This window comes from Indicator indicator, chromosome 22, assembly GCF_027791375.1.
Source record: "Indicator indicator isolate 239-I01 chromosome 22, UM_Iind_1.1, whole genome shotgun sequence".
Taxonomy (NCBI): domain Eukaryota; kingdom Metazoa; phylum Chordata; class Aves; order Piciformes; family Indicatoridae; genus Indicator; species Indicator indicator.
Window position 1 is genome coordinate 6,598,834 of NC_072031.1, and position 21,245 is coordinate 6,620,078.

Here is a 21,245-nt window from a genome sequence, read left to right on the forward strand (position 1 = left end):
CAAAACAGTTTAAACTCTAATCCTCCAGTTTCATTAGGTTCTTGAAAAACTTCTGCTGTGGGCTTGAAATCCTCTCGTTCTGAGCCAAAGGTGATCTTTCTCCCTGGGCAGATTGAGCAAAACCCTTCCCATCAGTATTAACTTGTCAGGCTTCAAGAATCGCATTTTCCACTAAAGACATCTCACTTGGGGAGGGGATTCTGCCCCCTCTGCTGCACTCTGCTGAGACCCCACCTGCAATGCTGGGCCAGCTCTGGAGAGCACAGCAGAGACAGGGACCTATTGGAGCGAGGCCAGAAGAGGTCACAGCAATGATGCAAGGGGGAAGCCCTCTACTGTGAGGCCAGGCTGAGAGGGTTGGGGTTGTCCAGGCTGGAGAAGAGAAGGCTCCAGGGAGACCTTCTTGTGGTCTTTCAGGACTTAAAGGGGCCAAGCAGAAAGCTGGGGACAGACTTCTGAGCAGGGCCTGTTGTGAGAGGACAAAGGGTGATGGGTTTGAATTAAAAGAGGAAGATTCGAACTGGAGAGAAAGAAGAGGGTGGTAAGAGACTATCCCAGCTTGCCCAGAGAGATGGTAGATGCCCCCATCCCTGGAACCATCGCTGTAGTTGCAGAGGTCCCTGCTGGCTGCAGCAGGGTTGGACTCATAGCCTTTACTGGTCCCTTCCAACCCAACCCTGTTTGTGACTTTCTGCCCTTTTAATTCAGAGAGCTCAATTCTGATATTCATTGTGTAGACAAAGCTAATTATTTGCTGTGTGTCATTCAGCACCAGAGCCCAGTAGATCTGGCTGCTTTTACTAAATAAAGTGGTATCATTGTAGGCACCAGGAGTATCCTTTATTTCTATAAGTGGTGGGTTGGGGTTTTGTTTGTTTGTTTGTTGTGGTTGTTTTGTTTTGGTGTGGTTTTTTTTTTGCTTATATATAATTTAAACAAGACCTCAGCCCCAAAACTCCATGTGTTCATCCTCTTCTAGGATGCAGAGTGATGGACTCCAGGCTTGAAGAGAAAGATACCCACATGTGAATGTTGCCAAATCACCACTGCCTGACTGGGAGGATCAAGGCAGCACCAGGGTGTTGCTGAAGTTTCTGTGGCTCAGGAAGCACTCTGCTCACTCAGGGGAAGGAGCTGGCTTGTAGGCTGAGGGTAGTAGGATGATAACCTCTGCCAGAGCCCTGCCCACGCTTCTTATTTGTAAGATGTTTGAGTCTGTATGAAAGCAATGAACTTGGTGCCTCTTGATTTAAGCAGATAATCTGTAGTATAAGAAAGGGTTAAAATCAACACACCTGTGGTTAAAATCAACACACCTCCACTCAAGACAAGCTGCCTCTAAAGACTGTGGTGTGTGCCTTGAGTTTGAACCAAGCATGACATGAAAAGGGAGTAAGAGATCCATATCAAGGGCAAACCCTTCATGAAGAGCTTAAATGGTCCAGGTAAAAGGAAAACAGGCGATTGTTATTTGGGTTATAATAAAATGGGATTTATTAAATATGGGTGACAGCCATGAAAGGGGAATAAAACATCTTCCCTGCTCTTCCATTGAGCCAAAGCTGAGCAAAGAACTGAAATGAGGATGGTGAAAAAGGAGAACTGAGCAGCTGGGAAAAAGCCACTTAGCACAACAGATCTGCTCCTTAGCTCTCATGTGCCTGGTTTGTGGTCAGAGCCTTTTCTCTCTCTGCAGTCCCCTTTTGACTCCTAAGGCCACTGCAGGGATGCACAGGAGTGTGTGACATCCTTCAGCAGAGCTCACAGGGGAGCAGGCAGTCTGGTGGTAGAGGCAAAGCCTTCAAGTGAGACACAGGCACCCAAGCCAGCAGCCAGCACCACGTACACACCATGGCCACGTGCACGTGGTGTGCCCTGGCATTACAGGGAGAGGGGAGGTAGTTCCTGCCACCCTGCAGAAACACCAGCTCAGGATGGTGGAATAATTTAGTTAATATATTTTCAGCCACCCTTCAGCTTTGTAGCTCATTCAGAAGCTGGTTCTCCAGGCACCCAGGGGCTTAATATTAATAATGGAGATGTTTTGACTAGACACATAAGCCACACAATCTGCTTGTTTGTTTGTTTGTTTCTTTGTTTGTTTGGACTGAAGAAATACCAAGAGGCAATTTCAGCTCCTTGTTTTGTTTTCTGAGTATTCAAGGAAATTATTTACCAAATCAACAGAAATTATGTGGGACAGTTTCAGACATGTGGTGGTAAGAGGGGACCACACATCGTAGCACAGCAGCCAACTCAGGCTGCACCAAATTCAGGTTTTGAGAGATCCTTTGGCAAACAACTCATATGTCTACATCTCCAAAACAACACATCTGAGCAGCTCTCATGGGTATGAACCATGCAGAGCCTCCAAAATCATAGAATCACAGAATGGCTTAGGCTGGAAGGAACCTCAGAGGTAATCCACTCTGACCTCCCTGTCATGGGCAGGGACACCTCTCAACTAGATTCAGCTGCTCAAGGCCTCATCCAACCTGGTCTTGAACACCTCCAGGGAGAACACATCCACAATCTCTCTGTGAAACCAATTCCAGGGTCTCACCACCCTGGTACTGGAGAACTTCTTCCTAAGATCCAGTCTAAATCTACTCTCCCTCAGCTTAAAACCATTCCCTCTTGTCCTGTCTCTGGCCACCCTTATGAAAATTCCATCTCCAGCTTTCCTGTAGGCTCCCTTCAGATATTGGAAGGCAGGTCTAAGGTTCCCCCAGAGTCTTGTCTTCTCCAGGCTGAACAACCCCAGCTCCTTCAGCCTCTCCTCACAGCAGAAGTGCTCCAGCCCTTGGATCATCCTTGGAGCAGCCTGGTCTAGTGGGAGGTATCCCTGCCCATGACAGGAGTTTGAAACTATATGATCTTTAAGGACCCTTCCAATGCAAACCACTCTGTGACTCTATGATTTTAGCATCCTACAAAGAACACCCATTAAAAATAAGGTCTATTTGAGAGGTGTCCCTGCCCACGGAGGGGAGGTTGGAGTAGATGAGTTCTAGGGTCCCTTCCAATTTAAGCCATTCTATGATTCTGTGATTCCTAAATCCTGACTGCATCTATTTGGTGGACTGTATCACTTCTCTCTCCATGATCTTTCATTCCATCTTATATACCACTCCGTTTTGCCTCCCAGCTCCCCTTTTTAACAAGTGTCTGCTGTGCTGTTTGTACCCCAGGGCTGATATTTGTCCTTCACTGCAGACATACACATTTCCTCCTACCTCCATCAAAAGGTATTTAACAAACAGCAGAACCCAAACCTGAGTGACTTGACATTTTATTTCCATAATACACCATGGTTGTCCAGGCAGCAACACAGGTAAAGATGATGAGGAGACAAGATAACCATCTCTGTTAAAGCCTTATGCATCAAGGTTTTTAGCAACATTTTCCTCCCACCCTGTTCCCTGGAAACAGAGCTGGGTGCATGGCAGGAACATGCATCCACACCCAGCTTTAAACAGGAGTGTTTGGAAGGAGGTCCCTGCTCTTTTCATGATCATGGGCCACTGACAGCCCTGCAGATGTCACACATACTCAGCAAGAATCACACAGAGTCACAGAAACATTCAGGCTTGGAAAAGTCCAACCAATAACCCTACTCTACAAGCTTTACCCCCAAACCCCAAACCCCATGCACCACATTCAAACGACCTTTAAACACATCCAGGGTTGGTGACTAACCACCTCTCTGGGCAGCCCAAGCATCAAGCCCTCCATGGATATCCTCTGAGAGTGATGAATGCTAAAATTTAGGTCATCTTTTCATGACTTTTAAGTAGAATCAGAGAGTCATAGCATGGTAGGGCTTGGAAGGCACTTCCAGATACCGAGTTCAACTCCCCTGCCAAAGCAGGATCACCTAAGGACAAGTCACACAGGAACACATCCAGGTGGATCTTGAAGTTGTCTAGAGAAGGAGACTCCTCTCTGGGCAGCCTGCTCCAGGGCTCCAGCACCCTCACAGTAAAGAAGTTTCTCTTCATGTTGAGGTGGAACTTCCTGTGTTCCAGTTTGCATCCATTGCCCCCTGTCCTATCACAGAACACCATTGTACTCCATTCTGAAGCTTTAACTATTGCTGGGGCTTTTACTTGAGTCTTCTCTTTGTGCAGTATAAATAAAGCCTTTAAATCACAAAGTGTGAAGTGCAGCAGCCAGTGGTGTAGAATGAATTCAGTTGTTAATCAACACAAATGTTAAAGACATCACTGAGCAGCAGAACCAGTGCTCTGCTCATCTTCAGCTGGATCAGGTTGCTCAGACCCCCATCCAGCTTGACTAGAGACACCTCAGTTTCAGTCACCATAGAATCACAGAATAGTTTAGGTTGGAAGGGACCTTAGAGATCATTTACTCCAACCCCGCTGCCATGGGCAGGGACTCAGTCACCACACTAACACAGCAGGGGTCAAACTGCCCTGCATAATTTCTTTGTGTTTCATTAAAGGCTTTGTCCCACCAGCACAACAATAAACTGGAATAGTGCTTGGTTCCTGTGTCTGTAGAGAGGAGATGTGCCCTCCTTCTGTGCACAGAGAACATGAGGATGTAGAAACCACCCTAATCAAAACATAAAAACTGATGTCATAAGTTTCTCAGTGCCTTGTACTTCACATTTGTCACATCATTGCTCTGGTCGGAGGAGTGGAGGTCATCTGTATTCCTGGACAGCACCTGGAGCTGCAGCCATGCAGGTGAAATCTCAGCTACAGCTGAAGAGAATGCTGAGAAGAAAACCACCCAAAATCCACTATTACTGAGCTGGGTTGTTTTTAAAAGTGATTCTGGCAGCCAGCAGGCAGAATAACAGATTTGTAGTTAAAATACAGTGTGACAGCCTGAGCCAGGGGAAGAGAGAGCAGAGCTATTCCGGGATGCAGCTGGGAACGCTCTGCTCTTCTCCAAGCAAGCGCTGGGCTCAGGCAGAGATGGCTCTCCCCAGACCCACTGCCAGCTCAGCAGCACTCAGGGTCACCTTGTAGACCAACCTAGCTGAGGGATCAAGTCACAGAAATGCCACAGTGACTCTCTTCCCTCCAGAAAAAAACCTAAATTTAACAGGACTCGGTGCAGGAATCCCCAGTGCTCCACCAAGTTCTATGCTGTGTAATCTTTTCTAATCCCAGAGCCACGGCTTGCTGGGGATTTGCAGCAGGTTTGAATTCCAAACCTGTGGCATGTGCACAAGGTGATTGCATAACCCTGTAATTGTGCTGGTGGATTCTTTCATAGAACCTTTCATAGAATCATTAAGGTTGGAAAAGACCTCTAAGATCATCAAGTTCAACCATCAACCTAATACCACTTTGACCACTAAACCCTGTCCTGAAGTGCCAGCTCTGTGCATTTTTTTAACACCTCCAGGGATGGTGACTCTACCACCTCCCTGGGCTGCAGTCTGTGCCAGCTCCTCACCACTCTTTCAGGAATGATTTTTTTTCCTAATATCCAATCTATTCTCATCCCCACCTCTTTTTGGTCAAGTAATCTGCAACACTGTGTGGCAGCTTCCAACTGCACCCTCACAAAACCCAGGAAATGGTAAAACCACGTGCAGCAGCGTCCAGCGGCGCTGCGGGAACGGCAGGTTTAAACAGGTTCTTCAAGTTCATCCATGGTCCTGCAGGAAAATCCAGCACCAAGGGCTAGTCTATGGGGAAGCCTACCTGCAAGATTCTATGGATAGCTCAGGCTAGTTTGCCCAGGTGGTCAAGGAGACCACCAGCATCCTGTCCTGGGTCAGCGATAGTGTGACCAGTAGGCCCAGGAGAGCTATTGTCTGCCTGTACTCAGCACTAGTTAGGCATCACCTTGAGTTCTGGGTTCACTTTTGGGCCCCTCACTCCAAGAAGGACATCGAGAGGCCAGAGCAGGTTCAGAGAAGGGCAACAAAGCTGGGGAAGGGTCTGGAGAACAGGGCTGGTGAGGAGCAGCTGATGGAGATGGGGTTGCTCATCAGAACGGCCTCCTCTTTGTGGAAGGCAGAGACAGGTCAGAAGATCTTTAGTGGAAGCACCAGTAGCAGCTGTTTAACTTAGAGCAGGAAGAGCATGAGGCCAGCCTGCGGCACACATGAAGGTGAAAACCAGGAGCCTTTCCCCATAGGGGAGATGCTCCAGTCTTCTGATCTTCTTGGCACTCCAACAGCTTCATGTCCTTGTGTTGGGAGGACCCTGAACTGGACACAACCAGTGATGCTACATCTGCAAGATAAGAAAAAACTGAGCAGCTTGAGAAGGGGAGGACAAGGGAATTAACAAGATGATTAATTCTCTACTTCTTGTCTTGACTTGAAGCCACAGAAAGTCCTCCCTAATTTCTGTCACATGGGGATTATTTTTACATGCCTTTCACTGCCTTCCACCTACTCATGGAAGTCCTGCTGATGGCTTTCCAGTGACGCTTCCCACTGTGGAACTGTGACTGCAGCAGCTGGTCACTGTTGTTTTTCCATTTTGTGCTACGCTCTAAAGTGGAGTTTCAGCAGGGCAGTGAGAGTGATTCAGGTCTCCTTTGGGAATCATGGATGAGCACCACTGGAGCTGATACCCAGCTGGTGCTATAGAACTTCTGCCCTGTCATTTCTTAACTAGTGAAGACTTTGCTTTAGCCAGGTTATGGCTGTTTATTGTCTCCCAGATTTGATTGTCCTGAGCAGCTGCAAGCAGGTGGAGCTGGAGCTTGGTGCTGGGTAAGTCTAGGTGACATCAATGGCTGTTCCTTGTACAGTACTTCTCCTGCTGTTTATTCCTCGGTGCTTCCATGCCCAGACAGCCTCATTCCTAGCAAACTTAACTCTCCTGTTTCAAGTATGAAAATACCTCCTTTTTTGGCCTTGTTTTTCAAGAAGCAGAGTGCCATGGAAGTCCTTCCACTGAGCATCCCTAGTTCTAGAAGCCTGTTTGATGTGGCTGTATCTGCAGCCAGCAGTGGTACTTCCTCTCTTCGGAAATGGAGCAGGTTTCTATTTCAGGCTTTGCTGACTCAAGGGTGAGGTACCCAAGCTGATTAAGCAGCTTGGCAAGCCAGGAGAGCTTCTGGTTATGAATGGAATGAGCAATAAATTTAGTCTTCATCTTACAGAAGTTTGAGTGAAGCCACCTCCTGGTGGCAAACATTTTGCCGAAGAAGTGGTGCAGCCTGCATGGCCTTTGGTGTAAAAGGTCACTCAAATGGGACAACCATAAAATTTGCAAGTAAAATCCTGGTCCTAAGGGAAGCAACAATTCCCACTCAGCTGGGCCAGGTTTTATCCTCCTCCTTGAGGTCCAGTTTATGGAAAAAGATCTTCTGCTGCTTACTCATATAGTTTATCTCTGTGCCTCATTCTTGTGCCAGTAACATGAATGACTTGGGCTGTAATATCAGAAGGATGAAAATATAGAGCACAGTTAGAACCAACCTGGCTAACCTGAGGAAGTGAGAAGAAGGATCCACTTACTCAGCTTCCATGGCTTCACATGGAGACAACATCAGAGGTAACCCTTGTGCTCTTCTCTTACAAAAAAGTCAAATAAGCATCATGGTTTCTGAATTAAAAAAACATGGAGGAGTAACAACCCTCCAAAATACTTTCTAATGTTCACCTCTTAGTCTGTTAAGAGAAAGGTGTTTGGTTTTTTAAAACCATGACATGAGTTCTTTCACCTAGAGGTTACTATGATTCAACCCAAAGTTCATAATGAACGTTGGATGCATTAGCAAGGATGCAGCCACAGAATCACACAGAATCCCAGCACAGTGGGGGTCAGAATGGACCTCTGGAGATCACCCAGTCCAACTCTCCTGCTAAAGCAAGGTCAACACAACAGCTTGCCCAGGATCAGAATGTTCAGGCAGGTTTGGAATCTCTCCAGAGAAGGAGACTCCACAACCTCTCTGGGCAGCCTGTTCCAGAGCTCCAGCACCCTCACAGCAAAGAATTTTTTCCTCATGCTCAGACTGAATCTTCTGGATTCCAGTTTGTGCTTGTTGCCTCTTGTCCTGTCACTGGGCACCACTAGAAAGAGCCTGCCCCCATCCTCAAGCTCTGAGGTTTGTCAGAAAGTGAGACCCTCATATTTGTTAAGGTAAGAAAAAAGGACATGGACCACCTGGGCTGCCTTGCTTGAGCCTTTCTGTCTGTGGATGGACAAAACAGGTTTAAACATATTTTCCTCCAATATTTATGCTGTCTCCATAGCCAGATAGGATCAACAGTCCCCACCCCTGGCATCCATGACACCAGGCCTTCAGGCTCTCAGTTTCCCTTTGACAGCATGCAGTGAAAACCACAAACTCCTAAAGAGCATCCTCCTCCCCAGCTCCACCAGCTCCACCAGCATCAATATCTGCTGTTGTCCCAGCCAGCAGCTCCTGTGTCATACTCTTCTGCCTCGTGAAGGCGGTTTGTGAAGTCTAAAAAAGCATCATGTGGGTTGTCACATTTCAGAACCCCCCCAGCTCGCTTTCACGCAGCTCCATCAGCTCAGCCATGCAGTACAATATTATGAATGTCAAACAAAAGCTGCTCCTTAGAGCTGACAAAGCTGTGCCTCTGAGAGAGGAGCTCAATTCAGTTCTGTAGACTGAAGATGGGTATTTGGTGGCATGAAGTTAAATGTGCAAGGGCCCAGCTATTGCTCTGTAAAATGTTGCTTCTGACATGGGCACTGAGAAAGGAAGCCAGTCACAGAGGATTTTGGAATCATAGAATCATGGAAGGCTTTAGGTTGGAAGGGACCTTTAAAGGTCATCTAGTCCAACCCCGCTGCAGTCAGCAGGGACATCTGCAGCTACAGGAGGTTGCTCATGGCCACAAACAACCTGACATGCAATGATGCCGGGGATGAGGCATCTACCACTTCCCTGGGTAAACAGGGGCAGGGTCTCACCACCCTCAACATAAAAAAATCTCTTTTTTCTCTCCAGTCTGAATCTCCCTCTTTTAGTTTCAAACCATCACCCCTTGTCCTGTCACAACAGACCCTGCTCAAAAGTCTGTCCCTAGCTTTCTGCTTGGGGCCTTTAAGTTCTGAAACGACACCAGAAGGTCTCCCTGGAGCTTTTCCTTCTCCAGGCTGAACAGCCCCAACTCTCTCAGCCTGGCCTCATAGCAGAGGACTTGCACCTTTGCATCATTGCAGGTCCCTGCCTGTGCTGTGCTGAGGACTCCAGAGCTGGCCCCAGCACTTCAGGTGGGGGGCTCAGCAGAGCACAGCACAGAGACAGAATCCCCTCCCTGCCCCTGCTGCCCATGCTGCTGGGGATCAGCCCAGGGCATGGCTGGGGCTGGGCTGGCAGTGCATGGTGCTGCCTCATGTCCAGCTTTTCACCCCCAAGTCCTTCTCCACAGAGCTCTCTCCATCCCTTCATCCCCAGCCTGGATTGATACTGAGGGGTTGCACTGACCCATGTGCAAGACCTGACCTTTGGCCTTGTTGACCCTCATGAGTTTTACACAGCCTCTCTTCCCCAACTTGTCCAGATCCTAGGAGTTTCAAGATCCCAGTCAGAGTCTTTTGCAGGAAAACAGCACAACTCACCACTATCAGGCACTAAAACGAACCCAGGAGTCAAAATCAATGCTGTGTGGTGACTCCCTGCTCCACTAGGATGTTCTAACTGTGGTGGCTGAGAAAGTGACCAAGAGGAAGCGTCTGGTGTCCCTGCTGACTGCAGGGGGGTTGGACAAGATGATCTTTGAGGGTCCCTTCCAACCCAATGCAAGCTGTGAATCTCCCTCATAGGATGTCACAAACATTACCCACGCTGATGCTGTTACCTGTGCAGATGCTGCCTTAGAGGGACATGTTGATGTACAACATTCTGTGGGGTTCAGTTCCATGCAGTTAAACTCCCCCTGGATAAAACAAGAACAAAACATTGATGAGAAAATAATGGATACAACGACAAACCACTTGTTGCCCTCTGTAAGACAAATTTTACCCTCACTTGAAATAAATCCAAACAATCACTGGCGCTTCTTAATTGCTGCTCACAAGCATTTAATCTGCTTCTTGAATTCAGCAGAGAAAAATCTTCATGACAAAAGCAAAGTGAAGGGACAGTGTCCAGGACACAACACTCAAACATTTCAGAGCCTCAGGAGACAGCAGGAGGTCCTTCCTAGCCAGTGCAGGGCTAACCAGTGATCACTGCTCTCCCCAGGGCATTTTCAGCAGGTGTTCCACAGAACTGGATGATGACAGAGGACACAAGGCTGGTGCCTCTTGGGTGAGTGTTTTACCCAAAGATCAACAGGAGGAGCAGGATGGGAGTCCATGAGAGCCAAACCTAGCAGGAGCTTCCTCAGGGGAACAAGGATTGTGAAGAGCCTCAAAATCAGGATCTGAAGCCAAGCCAAGCAGGGTTTTGACGAGTCAGATGTCTCCCTCAGTCCCATTTCACTGTCCTTCAAACCAGTACACAAAAGCTGGGAAAGAGGAGACTACTTCATTAGTGGAGATCAAAAGCAGTCTCTGACTAGTAGCCAGACAAAATTTGGGATCATGTGGCTCACTCAGTTAAAGCTTGTGACATAGCCAGTGTCTTTGATGTGACTGTGTTTATTCTAAGAACAAAGTCCTGCTTTATTTGGCATAGGGGGAACACTTCTCTTGTGTCTCACACACGGGGAACAAGACACACTTCTCTTGTGTCTCTGTCTGAGTCTGGCTTCTGCTTGTCCTCTGTCCCCTGCACACGTGTACCTCCATGCCTGGAGTCAGTCTCTGCTGTGCGTATGCAGGGAAAATCACAGAATCACAGACTGGTTTGGGTTGGAAGGGACCAGTAATGGCCATCTAGTCCAAGCTCCCTGCAGTCAGCAGGGACATCTGCAACTACAGCAGGTTGCTCAGGGCCCCAGACAACCTCACCTGCAATGGTTCCAGGGATGGGACATCTCCCACCTCTCTGGCCCACGCGGGACAGGCTCTCACCACCCTCAGTGTAGAACATTTCTCCCCTTTCTCCAGTCTGAACCTCCCTCTTCAGTTCAAACCCATCACCCCCTGTCCTCTCACAACAGGCCCTGTTCAAAAGTCTGTCCCCAGCTTTCTGCTTGGCCCCTTCAAGTCCTGAAAGGCCACCAAAAGATCTCCTTGGAGCCTCCTCTTCTCCAGGCTGAACAACCCCAACTCTCTCAGCCTGGCCTCACTGCAAAAGGGTTCTACCCTTGGATCATCTCTGGGGCCTCCCCTGGACTTCAACAGGTTCACATGCACCTGAACCACCTCCTTCTGCACGCTTGCTCGCTGCTGTATGCACACAGACCTAACAGTTGGACATTGAATGAAGGTAGGATCCCACATCTTCATTTTAGATGTGCTTGAAAACAGGATTCCAGCCTACCCAAGAAGTTGTAGTAATAAATATCAGTTTGAAGGGTCTCAACTTTTCCTGCACTCCAGGCAAATAATGTTTTACTTATTTACCACTCATGCACCAAAGGAACTGAATAAAATCATGACTTTGGTGATACCAGAGGGAAAACTCTCATCTTCAACTGGAGGAAAATCTACCCTGGAGCTCTTTTCAACAACATCCTGATTTACTTAGGGCTTAAATTAGTTCTCATTTCCCTCCCATATTTTAGCTCTTTCTGGTTTCTACACCCTTTTAGAAAGGAACTGCAGCTGACCAAGACTGGTGGTTGAGGAAGGTTGTCAGAAGCCATAGCTACAAATCAATACCATCACGAAGCGAGGTGAAAAAATAAAGTATGCTTAAAATTGAGGACCTCAAAGTTCAGATCATCCAATTTCTGCAATAAGATAAATCTTACAGGTTTACATAATGAAATTGAAAAATTCTGGTAGTTCTCCCTTAAATCCTTTGCCACTGAAATAAAAACCTTTTTTTCCTTTTCTCACCAAATTGCTACAGTACCTTGGAATCCTTGGAAGTTGTTACGCTTATTAAATCCTCCAGATTAAGTAGATTAATCATCCTTTATGAAGTAAAAAGGTAACTTAAAGTCTGTTTAGATGGATCAATGAAAAGGCTGCAAAGAAGCCTTAGTAAAGCTATCAATTAAAAGCCAAACCCAGGAGCCTGTCCTGCCTTCCTGCTCTGCCAGCTAAGGGATTTCTATCTCCCTGACAGTGTTTATGTAAGAGTGGCACAGTGAGCAGCACTCTATCAAATATTGATCAGCCAAGCCATTAGTTGGAATTCAGGAGATGGATATGTCACTGCAAACCCAAAACTCTTATCTCTTTTGTTGGGAATTCTTTCTTATAGATTTGTTCAGTGTTTGTGTACATCAGGAAATATAAATTTCCTATAGAATCACAGAATTATTTTAGTTGGAAGAGAGCTTTAGAAGATCAGTAAGTCCAACTATTAAATGACCACTCCAGGTCACCACCAAACATGTCCCTCAGCACCACATCTAAACAGCTTTGAAACCTCTCCAAAGATGGGGACTGCACCACTGCCCCAGGTAGTCAGATCCAGGGCTTGACAACCCTTTCAGGGAAGACATTGTTCCTCGTGTCCAACCTAAACCTCCCCTGGTGCCATCTGAGGCTGTTTCCTCCAGTTCTGTCACTTGTTCCTTGGAAGAAGAGACCAACTCCTATCTGAATCCAACCTCCTTTCAGGGAGCTGCACAGAGCCAGAAGGTCTCTCCTCAGCCTCCTCTTCTCCATGCTGAACCCCAGTTCCCTCAGCTGATCCTCACAAGATCTGTTCTCTAGACCCTTCACCAACTTTATTGCCCTTGTCTGCACATGCTCCAGCACCGCAATGTGCTTCTTGGAGTGAGGGTTCCAAAACTGAGCCCACTATTTGATGTGTGAATATTCTATTTTATTATTAATATATTTAAATCCACAGTTTGCAATGCAACTTTTGCACAAAATTTAATATATTTACAAAGGAAATGTAAAAAAACAAAAACAAAAACAAAAACAAAACAAAACAAAACCAAAGAAAACAAACCCAAATCCAACCAAAACAACACAACAAAAACCCCAGGTTTCAGTTCCAGGAACTGTGTGGCTGTGTACTTTCTATTACTCTAAGGAAAAAAAATTATATTTGACTGAATAGTGACATCCTAAGAGAAGAAAGGACCTGTCACAGGGTAAGGAAGTGGTGCTGAAGGAAGGATTGCAGGAGTGGAGCACTTTGTGGACATCCATATGGGAAAGGCTCACCTGGAAAAAAGAAAATGCGGTTCAACGAAACAAAAATGAGGTTCAAGGAAGCAGGAAGCACAGCAGCGCCCGGATCGCGGCATGGAGAGACCGTGCAAGGACCGGAGCAGTTTCTAGCGTTGCTGAGGAGTACCTGGTGGGACCATCACCGGGGAGCAAGGATGAAGGATGGAGAGCTGGGAAGAGGAAGGGAAGAAGCTGAGGCCAGCGCAGAGGGAAGCCGAGTGAAGGAGGGAAGATACGGCCCATCTGGGAGGAAGAGATAATGAAACTGAGGGAGCGGTGCAGCGAGATAGCGTCACTTATAAACAAGCCAAGAACGAGGAGAGAACAAAAATAAGCCAGTGGGTTCCAGCGGGATGCGGGGATGCGTCCAACTGTTCGTTGGAGTCCTTATTTGCGCATGGCAAATGCCCGCCGTGTCAGCGGCCGCGGTCCGCGGGCCCCGGGACACACACAGCCCCGGCGGCGGCGGAGCGGTGATCGCTGGGAGGGACCCACCGCCTGTGGGCAGGGCGGCGGCAGCGCAGCGCGGACACCCAGACCGCGGGGAGACGAGGGGACCCCCCCGAGGGGCCCGCCCGCCTTCAGTCGCCGGTCGCCCCCGCCGTCCCGTCCCTCTCAGCCCTTCGCGCCCGAGGAGCGGCCTCACAAAGGGACAAGACCCCGTACATCCCGTCTCGGAAGGCACACGGGCTGTGCGTGTGCGCAGCGAACAGCTGCAGCGAACAGCTCCAGCTCCCGCCCCGCTCCCCTCGGCCCGGGAAGAGGCGGACGGGAAGGGAGCGGACCGGGAGGGTGTGCGCGTTCCTGCCGCGGCGCCGCGCCCCATTGGCTAACGGGGACGCGCTCCCGCAGCCTCCCCCCTCATCCCCCCGTCAGGAAGATGGTGGCGGTGGCTTGAGCGCGTCCCCGCCGTTCCCTCCCTCCCCTCGGACGGCGGCGCGCAAGCGGGCGGGCGGGCCGGCCCCCGCCCGGGCACGGAGCTCCCCGCGGCGCGGCACCACCCCGCTGGGAAGGGTGACGGGACCAGCCCCGCCGCAGGCTGTGGAGGAGGAGGCGGCAGCCAAGCCCCGTGCTGGGGGCTGAGGGGCGCCGCGGGGGCATTCGCTCTCTGGCCCACGGTGCCAGGAAAGCGCGGGGCGGCGGAGGGCCCAAGGCCCCGCGGAGCGGCGGAGAAGGGCGACCGGTGCCGTCCCGGCTGGGCGGGAGGGAGAGAGGGGGCGGCGCGGCGGGAGCCGGCCCCTTGGCGGCGGCCGTGAGGGGAGCGCTGCCCGGCGGGCGCGGGGAGGAAGCGGCGGCTGGTTGCAGCCGACATGGAAGAGCGGTCCCCTCCCGGCGGGGGCCCGGCGTTCCCCTCGCGGCACTGACTTGAGCCAGCGGCCGCCCGCCCCGAGCCTCGGCAGGGCTTGAGGGAGCGGGGCCAGAGGCAGCCCCGGCCCTGCTCGGCCGGCCTCCGGAGGGGACTATGCGGGGCTGCCCGCGCCCCAGCGCCCTGTGTGCCGAGCCCGGCGAGCGGCGGAGCGGCGCGGCGCTGCCCGGCCGCCTCTCTAGTCCGGCGGCGGGAGGAGACTAGAGGCGGCTCTCCGAGGAGCCCCGGTGGCTTTTCCCCAAGCCCGAGAGACCCAACTCTTGAGCGGGCTTTTCGGGAGGAATTGACAACATGGCTTCCCCACCGCACCAGCAGCTGCTGCATCACCACAGCACCGAGGTGAGCTGCGACTCCAGCGGGGACAGCAACAGCGTGACGGTGAAAATCAACCCCAAGCAGCACCAGGGCTGCACCTCTTCCAAGCACTGCAAGTACAGCATCTCCTCCAGCTGCAGCTCGGGGGAGTCGGGGGGCACCCGTCGGGCCGGCGGAGCTGGCGGCAGCGGCCCTGGCGTCCGCCGGCCGAAGAAGCTGCCGCAGCTCTTCGAGAGGGCCTCTTCCAAGTGGTGGAACCCCAAGTTCGACTCCAACAACCTAGAGGAGGCTTGCATGGAGAGGTGCTTCCCTCAGACCCAGCGCAGGTTCCGCTACGCCCTCTTCTACATTGGCGTGGCCTGCCTTCTCTGGGGCATCTACTTCGGCATCCACATGAGAGAGAAACAGATTGTGTTCATGGTGCCGGCCCTGTGCTTCCTCTTGGTATGTGTAGCTTTTTTTGTGTTCACTTTTACCAAGACCTACGCCCGCCATTACGTATGGACTTCGCTGATACTCACCCTCCTGGTTTTCACTTTGACTCTCGCTCCGCAGTTCCAGGCTCTGAAGCCTGTCTCAGGAAGTGGTGACATGTCCAATCGGACTCCCCCGGCAGATCCCACAGACACTTGTCTTTCCCAAGTAGGCAGTTTTTCTATGTGTATTGAAGTGCTCTTGTTGCTTTACACAGTGATGCACTTACCCCTGTATTTAAGCTTGTTCCTGGGACTGTCATATTCGGTCCTCTTTGAGACCTTTGGCTATCACTTCCGTGATGAGAACTGTTTTACACCTCTTGGAGCTGGTGCAGTTTACTGGGAGCTGTTGAGCAAAGCTTTCCTGCACATCTGCATCCATGCCATAGGTATCCACTTATTTATCATGTCCGAAGTCAGATCAAGAAGCACGTTCCTGAAAGTGGGGCAGTCCATCATGCATGGAAAAGACTTGGAAGTGGAAAAAGCCCTTAAAGAGAGGATGATTCATTCTGTTATGCCAAGAATAATAGCCGACGACTTAATGAAGCAGGGGGATGATGAAAGTGAAAACTCCATCAAACGTCATTCCACCTCAAGCCCCAAAAACAGGAAGAAGAAGCCCTCCATACAGAAAACCCCCATAATATTCCGTCCCTTTAAAATGCAGCAGATCGAGCAAGTGAGCATTTTGTTTGCAGATATTGTTGGCTTCACGAAAATGAGCGCCAACAAATCTGCCCACGCGCTGGTGGGACTCCTGAACGACCTCTTTGGACGTTTTGACCGCTTGTGTGAGGACACCAAATGTGAGAAGATCAGCACTTTGGGAGACTGTTACTACTGCGTAGCTGGCTGCCCAGAGCCCCGGGCAGACCACGCTTACTGCTGCATTGAGATGGGCTTGGGCATGATTAAAGCCATCGAGCAGTTCTGCCAAGAGAAAAAAGAAATGGTGAACATGAGAGTGGGTGTTCATACCGGGACAGTCCTCTGTGGCATTTTGGGAATGAGGAGATTCAAGTTTGATGTGTGGTCTAATGATGTCAATTTAGCCAATCTGATGGAGCAGCTTGGGGTGGCTGGCAAAGTCCACATTTCGGAAGCTACTGCGAAGTATTTGGATGATCGCTATGAAATGGAGGATGGGAAGGTGATCGAGCGAGTTGGGCAGAGCGTGGTGGCTGAGCAGTTAAAAGGTAGGTGGTTTTATTTCATGCTCAGCCTTTTGTTTTTTAACTTGTTTTCTCTAGTGCATGTTTTGTGCTTGCTGGCTTGCAGATAGAACATCTTTTACATTTAACTGGTAATCAGAAGCACCATGGGAACTAGGGAATAAAAGATGTCACAGAGATAAGCATGAAAGATCTTTTGGGGTACTCAAAATGTACGCAGAACTCCAACTCCCCTGTGAGAAGATCGTTGTAGGGAGGAGAAGGTTAATGTGTTCACTGCCTGCAAGAGGTGTTTTGTTCTACTGTTGTGTGTCATCCTTCAATTCAGTGAGTAAACTTGTTAATTGACTTCATGTGCCATACAGAGAGCATATGTGTTTTGCAAAATTATGTCTATCTGTGAAAAACTTTTTTTGGCATTGGGAGAGTTGGGACTGCAAAGGCATTTGAGAGAAATGACAGCTGGATTCACAGAAAGGAGTGAGCACTGGAGATTTGGCAGTTTGATAGAGCAAGTTGTTACAGCTTGAAGTTAGGCTGGAAAAAGTTACTCAGGTGGCTCAGTCAGCTGGCAGATGCAGCCCTAAGGATTTGGGGATGAAACTGCGAATTTGCCTTCTGGAAAAGAACACAAAGGATCCTTCATTTCCCTTTCCGGCTTGGTGAAGGGTCTGGTTTTTGTTTTTCTAGAGTATTCATTTCGCAGTGAAGCCTTTGACTGCTTGCTGGCAGCATGCAGAAGCGCATGCAGGAGGATTGTACATGCTGAGGGTTTAATTGCCCCTTTAGTCAAAGCCATGTCTTTAGTGCTGTGCCTTTGTCTGGTGGAGGTACAGCTGCCTGCAGTGTTTGTGGCCCAAAGAGGGGAGCAGATGATCAAAATGGGAGTGGAGTGTGTTGCAAACCTTTTTGTACTGTGTGAGCTTGTTCATTCTGCCCATAAACGCACCCCTTTTATAAATTAAGCATGGCAAACGGCATGGGAGAAAAGGAAGGAGTCGTAGGATGGTGTGGTGACAGAGGAAGGAGATATTTGTTGCAGCAAATACAGCAGGAGGCTGGGATGGTTGTCGGAAGGTCAGTGAGCGAGGACAGGGGGAGCGTGCTGCAAACCAGTGGTGGAAGCAGTAGCTGCAGGCCGCTCGCCTGTGGCAGGTGCTTATTTTGATGTGACACACACTTATTTTTGGTGAGCTTCTGTCCTCCTGCATTCAGCAGCGGGGCTAACAAGAGAGGCTCACAGGGAGGAAAAGTATCGACAGTGACACTGGTGGCTGGGAGCTGTAGAACTGAAGCAGATGTGTGTCCCTGGGCTTTGGCTTTCTGTTTAGCTTCTAAAAATACAGATCCAGTTAATTTCTTTGAGATTTGTTGGCACTGATGTATTTACAGTGGAAGTGTGCTTTCAAGAAAAAAAAAAAGGATCAGCCTTCAGCTTTCTGCTGCTCTGAACTGAATCTTGCTGTGCTGGTGAAAATAATTGGAACAGGTTATTGAAAAACAGCCTGGTGGTATTTCCCTCTCCCATCCACCTTTACATCTGTGCTGTAGCAACAAATGATATTAAATATTTTGTAAAGTTATAACTGTCCTCAAAACCATTAATCCCCCAATGAGGTGAGAGAATGCTCGTGCTGCTTCGAAGTATTTCTATTTATTTGTTCCTGTTTTCTAGGAGACACTCCACGCTAGCAGTGGCTTTTAATGGTCTTCTTCAGACTTCTCTCTTGCAGGAGAGCTTAGCCTGCCATCTCTCCTCAGTACAGTGGTTTGGATTTTGCAGCTTTGAATGCCTTTCTCAGGTTCTGCTTTAGACTGGACACTACAGATGAGCAAACTGAAACATAGTCTAGATGAGGTGAAGTATGCTCTCTGGACTGACATTTTCATGGTCTCTTAATATGAAACTTAGCTAGGAAAGCAGCTGTAGCATGTGGTAAGAATTAATTTAAGGAGGAGCATGGGTTGGGTTGATTTTCATCCTTTTCCCTTCTGTGTTTTGTTGTGGAACTATAATTGGTTTCCATTTCTTATCAATGTCTTACATCGTTACAAAAATCAGACTCTGGGTGTACTTTTAAACCAGGCAGACCTCTGCTGTGATCACCTTTACTCTCAGGTCTGTGGCACATGTAGTAAGTTCCTCTCCCTCCCAGACCCTCAGGGGCACGTGGTGGGTGATAGAGTGGCTCATTTTTTCCTGTTCCCTCAGTGCTTTGTTCTGCAGTCAAATTCCATAGCTGACAGGTAAATGACACCAGGAAGAAAACCCAGAACTAGCTCAAAAGGCGGTGATAAAAGCAATCTAACAGCAGTGCCACAGGCTGGTGTTGAGAACCTGCTGCAGGGGAGGGTTTTGTTAAGGAGCTGCTCAGAGATTTAATAGAGTAAACTGAGATTTCATCCTCTGCCAAGCCCCTGCTTGGTTCTGCGAGTGGAGATGCTGTGAGGAGGCTTTGCTTGCCTGTTTTGCCTGAGAATTCGTTGACAGAGAAGAGGAAGTTTGTTGTGATTGTTTAATTGTGTCACACGTAGTGCTCTCTTCAAGTATGTAAGTGCTACGGAGATAACAGGCAGAAGTTTTGTTTCCCTCCTGGTGCTTCACTTCTCAGCTTCCTTTCAACCTTTGGTATCTTAATGATATCCTATTTTTAATGCTGGGTGTCTACTTTGCTATCTCTTTGCTGTCTGAGCTGCTGCAGCAGTCATAGCTATCTTTCTAAGCAGCTCAACACCATCAAGTAAACTTTACAGAGCAAAACAAGAGGTGCTGAGGACTCGGTGTCCACATTATATATGCTTCAGGAGTTCTGCCTGAGACTGGATCTGGACTGGCTTTTTGAACAGAAGTACCTCTGTGGTTGAGCACATCAAGCATGCTCCTGCAGCGAGTTTTTTGGCTTGGTTCACCTGAGCAGAATCTGGGTATAGCTCTTCAGTGGGCACCAAAGCAGGGCATGTGGGCGTGAACTGGGCAAACCACTTCAAACCTGTGTTCCTCATTCCATCTGAATACCGATGTAGGTGTACCCTGAGTTGTCTTGTTGCTGCTCTCATTAGTTTTTGCAAGATGTGAGGCAAAACTAAGTTTCTCTTTACCTGGGCTTCGCTTAGGATGAACATATCTTTTCTTCCTTGTTTGCTTCCTTAGCTCCTTATTGCAAGAAGTGGGGGTCGGCTAGGTGCCCTCCTGTTCCTGACTTCTGAATTAAGTAGGTGGTGTCTAAAACCATCCAAGAGACTGCGACTGATGACTGTATGATGTTTTTGCCTGGTTTTGGCTGCAGTTTCATTTAGGATTGCTTAGGCCATCTGTTTTCACAGCACCTTATCCCCTTGGGTCTAAGGCGAGTACTTTTGTGGTGATTGTTGGAGATCCACAGATAAACCCTAGACATCACTTCAATTCTTTCTTCCATAATAATTTTGCCACAGGATTTGAGACATTTAAAATTTTTCTTTTCCTGCTTTGATGCCAAGCTTCTTAGCAAATAAGTTTGAGGACTGTGTGATACTGAGAGTCACATAATACAGGTTAATGTGTCCCTTCTGAACTCTGGAGTCAGAGCTCTTTTCTCAGGATATAAAAAGCTTTGCTTGTGGAAATATTTTTTGTTTTGCTCTGTTCTTCTTGATTGTTTGCATTTCTCTTTCTTGTAACTCAGGAGGTCACAGTATTGCTATTTGCCAGCCAACAACTCTTCCAGAAATACCAGGGTCACTGGCATTTTCTTTTTTTCTTTTTTTTTTTTTTTTTTTTTTAGTGCTTAAAATACATTAAGCATGTTGGGGCAAGAATGTTTCTTCTGTGTTTATAGAGCATATCACAGCAGAACCATGAGTTCATTTGGGGCAGTTGTGCTGATGCTCTAATAAGAGTCATTGTTAGTGATGTTCCCCTTAAAATAATACCTCAGCTTTCTGCAGCCAGACACCTCCTTGTTTGGTTTGCCTCAAGGAAAGGCTTTATTGCTGGGTTTCTGTTAGAAGCCATGGAAGATACAGACAGGCTTTGCTCTCCCATTTTTGTGACTTGCTACATCATGGCAACGTTAAGTAGGTCTTGTGCATGCTGTCACCTGGCTAACCAAACCAACCTGAGCTATCAATGGTGCCAGAGGGAATCAGAGAATTGTCTCAGTTGGAAGAGACACCCAGGATTATTGAATCCAACCGTCAACCATTAAACTATGTCTCCAAGTGCCATATCCATGTGTTTCTGGAACATCTCTAGGGACAGTGACTCTACCTTCCTGGACAGCCTGCTCCAATGCCTGAGCCCTCTTGCAGGGAAGGAATTCTTCCCACTATGAAATGCAAACCTCTCCTGGCACAATTCTAGGCCATCTCCTCCTGTTCTGTCACCTGACATGAGAAGAGACCAACCCTCACCTCACTATGACCTCCCCCCAGGGAGCTGTAGAGAGCAATGAAGTCCCCCCCCTCAACCTCCTCTTCCAGCTCTCACAGTGCTTACTGCATGAAGATTCACCAGTTCACCTATGGTAGCTGCTGGCCCCTCCTAAACCTAAACCTTGTCAAAGATCTGCAGCTCTTCTCCTGTTCTCCCTTTTTTTTTTTTTAACTACCTGTTTTACTTTTAAACACATTGTAAATAAACCAAATGAGTTATAAAAGTCACCGTTTGGGTCACTATTGAAAGCTTTCTGTGTAATTTAAGGCTATTATTTCTCCATAAATAGCCCAGTGCTTCACGTGGTGCCAACCTGTGACCTGAGGGCTG

The 21,245-nt window shown here is 48.6% G+C and overlaps 1 protein-coding gene and 1 long non-coding RNA gene across 2 annotated transcripts in view; one reads left to right on the forward strand and one right to left on the reverse strand.

The window, feature by feature from the left end:
* Positions 1-1,975: 1,975 nt before the first annotated feature.
* On the reverse strand, positions 1,976-13,475 carry LOC128974534 (uncharacterized). The gene is made up of 3 exons (XR_008489313.1): positions 13,164-13,475; positions 9,782-9,859; positions 1,976-6,221 (listed from the first exon to the last, which is right to left on the reverse strand). It is a non-coding gene; the product is annotated as an uncharacterized LOC128974534 (long non-coding RNA).
* Positions 13,476-14,741: 1,266 nt separating this feature from the next.
* ADCY9 (adenylate cyclase 9) overlaps positions 14,742-21,245 on the forward strand; it is a 93,144-nt gene continuing 86,640 nt past the window's right edge. Inside the window, exon 1 of the mRNA XM_054391187.1 lies at positions 14,742-16,525. Coding sequence (XP_054247162.1) covers positions 14,827-16,525 — 1,699 coding nt within the window. The 5' untranslated portion in view covers positions 14,742-14,826. The remainder of the gene's footprint in view (positions 16,526-21,245) is intronic.